General features: G+C 40.0%; 1 protein-coding gene across 1 annotated transcript in view; it reads right to left on the reverse strand.

The window, feature by feature from the left end:
• Window positions 1–6,286, reverse strand: part of Itga1 (integrin subunit alpha 1) — a 152,292-nt gene that overhangs the window by 10,123 nt on the left and 135,883 nt on the right. Inside the window, exons 25-28 of the mRNA XM_021179797.2 lie at window positions 6,043–6,147; window positions 5,788–5,892; window positions 4,081–4,173; window positions 3,161–3,277 (exon numbers count right to left, since the gene is read on the reverse strand). Of these exons, the coding sequence (XP_021035456.1) occupies window positions 3,161–3,277; window positions 4,081–4,173; window positions 5,788–5,892; window positions 6,043–6,147 (420 nt within the window). The remainder of the gene's footprint in view (window positions 1–3,160; window positions 3,278–4,080; window positions 4,174–5,787; window positions 5,893–6,042; window positions 6,148–6,286) is intronic.

The following is a 6,286-nucleotide window of genomic DNA, read 5'->3' on the forward strand; positions in this document are numbered from 1 at the left end:
AAGTCTATGTTCCAGATGAAACTACCTTGATCTTAACTTTTCCACTCAAATTCTCTAAACATTAATTTTACTAGGGGAAGCGAACTAAACCAAGACGATCTTAGCCAAGAATTGAAAAACGAAAAGTAAGTTTGTGACCCCCCTAGACCTTCTATGGGGTGTTGCTTTCCTGTTTTGATTTCTGTATTATAAATTCTCCTTTATAGAATTAACCTAGTTCAACACCCTGTGGCAAGAAGTAGGTGGTCAATGCATAATGTGGTATAAGTGTCGAATAAACAAATGAATACCGACTAATAAAAGATTAAAACGTAATGCCACACCAGTCCTCCTTATCCACAGGTCTGGGTGCCTGAAACATGGCAGTAATGAGCGACAGACATGAAGTTTTGTTTTATCCTATTTGTACATTTTGATGATGAAAGTGATATAAATTAGTAAGAAATTAACAATAATGACTAATAAAATAGGCTCTCATAACACTGTGTTGTGATGAAAGTTAGGCAAGTGAATTTTAAAAAATTTCCCAGAGTATCTTATTATATACTCTGCATTATATTTTGATGAGCAGTTGATGGATCCTGGAGTTATCCAGAGAGAAACCGACTATGGGGAACTACCATATTCCCTTCAATAAGTTACGCTGGGTGGGTGACAAAGGTGTAAGATGAAGACTCATCAGCAATGGGACTTGGACATTGTGTGAATCAAATAATAAAAGGCATGTCCTTGCTTCTCATGGTTTTTCTTCCAACTGCAGTATTCTGTTTTATATGTTCTCTGAATTTTTTTTTCTGAGCCAAGTATTTTACATGTTTCAAAGAAATCGTGGCCCTATACCCTGTACTGTTCAGCCAAGGAATTTATTTTTAAAAAATGCAGAGGTTTTAGAAACAATGCTAGTTGTATCTAGTTGTTCGCTCATGGTTCACTAAGTCTCCTTACCTTTTTTTTTTTTAACATTTGCAGGTGTAAAATGCAGTTACAATGTATTGCTATAAAAGTTGTAAGGAACACAGAATGGAATCAGTTAATATCTACTCAAAATCTTATTCAGAATATTACTGCCTTTGCGGCCCTGAAAAACATGCAAACCTTGTCTGTAACTTCATTTCCTCATTTAGAGACTGAGGTGTTCAGAGACTATCTTGTGTCTGTATGGATGTGGCACCTGTCAATTAAAAAAAAAACCTATGGCCTATTGGAAAGGGTAGACTAGAAGGTGGGACATCCGGGAGGCAGAAAGAATTCTGGGATTTAATGCTAGGCAGGAGATTTGCCCTGGGAAGATGTAAAGAGCTGGATGCATGGTACCTGAGCACAGGTAAGCTGCCACGTGGCAAAGTGTAAGTTAAATGGGTTAAGTTATGATCTAGTCAGATGTTATAAATATATTTTGAGAGTGGGTCTTATTTCTGGGAGGAAGAAGCAGGCCTAACTTCTACACTAAGGGTCACAATCGCAAGGATGCTCGGAAGCAGGGTGCTTAGCAGAGTTCCTGGGACACGGTAAGCACTTACTGAGAGCTAGCTCCTTCTGTCTGTCATAGGAGTCAGAGTGGCGATTGTGCAGCCTTTCCGGAAGGTGTTTGAACTAACTAAACGTACACGGCAAGACAGCGCAGAGTTTGTTAGCTGGCCGTTGGTGGGTGGCAAAGACAGTCTTAGAAGCTGTAAGCAGGTATCAACACAGCACTTTCTGGAAATGTTTTTATTTTTATATCTGGGCTTTTTCAAACTAGGGAATTAGAAACAGGTGGGTGGAAATTCCCTTTTGTTTGTTTGGTTTAAACAGAGGTATGAAGTCAGCGGAACTGATCCTAATATCAGCCTGGCTGTCCTTGAGCCCTAACGTCATGCCATATGAGCTCAGTCAGCGCTCACATTAACTAGAGGGACATTATCACATTAACTGGGAGGCATCGTCAGGCACAGGGTGAATCAGAGGCCCTTCTAAGCTGCGGAAACCGGTCTATGTGCCAAGCACAACGTAGAAGCCAGGCCTTGGGTACCACAGTGTGGCCAAGCCAGGTACTGCAGAGAACATTGGCCCCTAGGAACTTCAGAGGAGGAAAGGATACCATTGAGTGTCTTGGAGCTTCGCTAGGGAAGGATCATAGATTCTGTTTATGGAATCCAAAGATGCTTGGGCATATTCTCCCTGGAGGAAATCTCCCAAAGAGGAAGTTTGTCATCACAGAAAACTCAGCAAGGGTGATAACTGTTGTAGCTCAGCAAGAAAAAAAAAAAAAAAACCTCACTAGATAAAAATAATTCTACTGTTCATACAATAGAAAAATGAGTATGTAGTTACAGTTTTTAATTTTTGCATGCTTTATTTAAAAAGGCAGTAGGTAAATTATGTTAATGCAAGAAAGAATTCCAATTCCACATTTAACTGAAAAAAATATTGAATTCAACTTTTCTCTGTTATCTTGTTTTCTGATAAATTCATCATAAAAGCTATCATCATGGCTTGTTTGAAAATAATATGTTCTTACATTTCTCACCCTAAACCATCTCAGTAAATAGCTAAATTAACTTGAAAGAAAACAAATTACCACCTTGGTGTTCCCAAAGGATTTTGGTATAGGGGGTCTCTGGACCTTATGTTCTTCATTATACTATTTTACTATTGTATTACTTGTTCCTTATACAGCCACACAAAAGAAAATGGGTTGTTTTTTCCGTTTATACACCAAAGAAGCATTTTATTTTTAAGACACACAGAGGGGCTGAAGCAAGACCCATCTCAACTATGAGTCTAGTCCTCGTGTGTCCTTCATTGATATAGGACTTCAGACTGCTTTTGCCATAAAACTAGGTTTTTGTTTTCCTTACTTTAAAAAGTAATAAATAGACGTATTACAATTTTAGGTAAATGTTAACTTAAATGGCCCTCTGTAATCTTCCCCAGTAAAAAGGACGCCCAGGGATTTTGGATATATGTATCCCCAATTGAGGCACACGGTTTTTCCTTTGTAAAAATGAGACTCTGTAAAAATGAGACTCTATGTATGAAGAGTCATTTAAAAAACATCTCTCTTCTCACATGAAAGCTTGCACTTTATTATGTACGAAAGCATCAACAACTCCTAACTTATTTTGCCCATTGTCTCTTGGTGATTGGAATAAGCATGCGCAGTAACCATGACGCTTACCTTCCACAGGGCTAATATAAGCAGCATTAACAGCAGGAGTCCCGCAAAGGCGCTCAGGACGATAACCCACAGCGGCACTCGGCCTGGGAGCCCGTCTTTGGATATCTGAATAGCCAGCTGAAAATTATTAAACACGGTTGTTAACGCTAATAAACACCCGGCAGAACTCCTGGAACAGCGAGTTCGGGTGGGCTTTATTTTTCTACCAAACAGTGTAATTAATCTCATTATTGTATACAGAGAAAACATTTGGTTTACATTTGAGAATGCCTTTCATTTACTCACAATGTCCCATAATATCAAATTTATTATGATGGAAACGTAGAGCAGTTCGAAACAGAGTTTTACAACTTAAATGGTATGGCTCACCCAGATGGGATTTCTAAATGTTCCCAGGACAGGATGAGAAAATCATGCTTTTGTCTAAAATAAGTCCTTCGGCTTAATTTTCTAAAAAGTCAAGGATAAAATACGTGTACTTTTACCAAGGACTCAGCTTGAATGACTTCATCTTTGTTTTGGATTTTCCAATGACTAAGTGAAGGAGTTTTAAAAACAAATTGTGTGTGTGTGTGAGAGAACATACATACATATATAGTTCTAAATATATACACATATATTTAAATACACACACACAGAAAGACACACACACAGAGGCATTTTCTGTAAATAGATTTTACAATGTCTTCTGAGGAGGAGACGATAAAGTCAAACATGGCTGGTGAGTTGTAAACATGACGGCTTTCCTAGCTTCTAAGGAATAAGACCAAGCCTGAAAATCACATTAGAAGCCAATGGAAATCAAATCCATGTCTGACATGAGCGTCCGTTCAATCGCTGCTTACACCCCCGTGCCAGAACACCCTGGTCAAGTCTGCAGTTAAATGCCGTAATGTTTCCAGACGCGCAGCCGCACTTACCTCTCGTTTCCGGTTGCTGCTGCTTAAAGTCAGCGATGAGTTTTCACTCTGAAGTTCTCCCCGTATGGTAAGATTTAAGCTGGAAAAATGTGCCTGAAAGGCAGGTGGGGTTCGTGATTAATGCTCCGCGCTAATCAAGATGACGGTGGTCATGTCTGAGCCGCACAGTTACCACACCTTCTGCAGTCCCCCATGTAAGGTCGGGCAAGATCAACCCAGCTAAAATTCCAGTACGGACTGGGAGAGGCTCCCGAGGTCTCACCTCTAGCTAAGGAACTTAAGAGGTTGGGAAAGTCACTTTTCTTTCTTTCTTTTTTAAAAAAGATATATTTTAACATAAAAATATAGTTCCATCATTCCCCCGTGCTCCCCTCTTTCCAGCCCTTCCCATAAACCCCCATTCCCTTTCAAATTCATTATCTCTTATTCTTGATTGTTGTTATAGATGAAGAGAGATAAAACACAGTCTGGTAAGTCTATTTAGTATGGCTATGCATGTGGCCAGTGGTGCCCCCCGCGTCTCGCCACCCCTGACTAAGTAGATGACCTCAGATCATGCATATGGTGCGCCACAATTGGATTTGGTAGATTAATAAATACAAATAAATAACAAGTTATAAAATGAAGACAGGATGTCTGGTGTAGCTCTTGTACGGGCTGGAAGGGGAGCGAGGTGTAGATAGCATCAAGATCTATTGTGCACTTGTGTGTAAGGTTTGAAAAAGAAAAGAGAAGAAAACTGAGATTGTTCTGTGAGGTTAATACACTTGTGACTGCGGATACCTCTTTCACTTCCCGCTGCCCCCATCAGACCGTCCCTTAGATCCTCTTTATAAAATGAGAACGAAAACTTCAAAATAACTTCCACTCAGATTTTTCTCTAGAAAAGCGAACTTCGGACTTACCTGCATCTAGGTAGGTATGGGATAGCTACATTCCAGTGATGAGGACTGTGCATAGGTACTTATTAAGGATTGTGCATGACACAATATTAAACCTTGATGACTTACATTGTCATCTTCATAGGGAAAAACCTCAAATTCTTAGATCTATACGATCAACTAAATATTTCTTTAAAGAAATGAACAGCCGGGCATTGGTGGTGCATGCCTTTAATCCAGCACTTGGGAGGCTGAGGCAGGCAGATTTCTGAGTTTGAGGCCAGCCTGGTCTACAGAGTGAGTTCCAGGACAGCCAGGGCTACACAGAGAAACCCTGTCTCGAAAAACCAAAATAAATAAATAAAATAAAATAAACAAAAGTTACAAAGTATAACAAACTATTTTAAAACGGCCTGCATTCGGCTGGATGTGGCTTTGTAAGGGATAAAAGAAATACTTGTATAAACAGTCCAAACAGAAATCACCACTCTTATGCAGTCAAGCTTTCTACTTTGTTAATCACACCAAGGAATATGATCATATCATCCTCTGAATCCTAACTCGGTCCCAAACTACTAATAAGATAAGCACAAACCTCAATAATGGAGTACAGTGCAAAGATTAGCGATGAGAGAGCCCAAGAGCTTTGCATCTGACGGGGAACTTTGGAGGAAGCTTTATGATTGGCAGATGGGGAAGATGAGCCCCGCCCAGCTGGCGCAGGAGAGCTGGTCGTAGCTCACATTCTTGGACACTCCCAGCCTCCTGTTCTTTCCACGGCAATGCTGTGACTTACCCAGCTACTGCATAGTGAACTAGCACTTACTTTTATGAAAGTTGGTTTCCACAAGATGAGTGAGACATTCACTTGACTCACATCGGAGGGGAGGAGATGACACGTGATGGTAGCCATCTTGCAGGTACTGCAGTCCTGTTGGATGGTTAGGGATACACGTTACGGTGCTTGCGGTCTGATCACAGGCTCTATATTAAAATGCTTCAGATATATGTTTCTAGGTTGGCATGGGATAGGCTGCACTTGGAAAGCGTAAAGAAAAAAAAATAACAGAACTTAGTTTACCTGGATTGTGCCTCTTTTGAGAACCTCAGACTTTGATATTGTCATTTTCTTCCCAGAGTTGATACCCAAAGGGTCCTCAAGGCTTCGAGGCCTGCAGTTTACATTCTAAGAAAGGAAAGATTTCCTCATTAGACACTGCCCAAGGCAAGAGAACAAGGTAAGTTGGTGCAATAATATGAAGGATCTGTGAATGACAGCCATTGAGATATATATATATATATATATATATATATATATATATATA

This window comes from Mus caroli, chromosome 13 (assembly GCF_900094665.2).
Source record: "Mus caroli chromosome 13, CAROLI_EIJ_v1.1, whole genome shotgun sequence".
Taxonomy (NCBI): domain Eukaryota; kingdom Metazoa; phylum Chordata; class Mammalia; order Rodentia; family Muridae; genus Mus; species Mus caroli.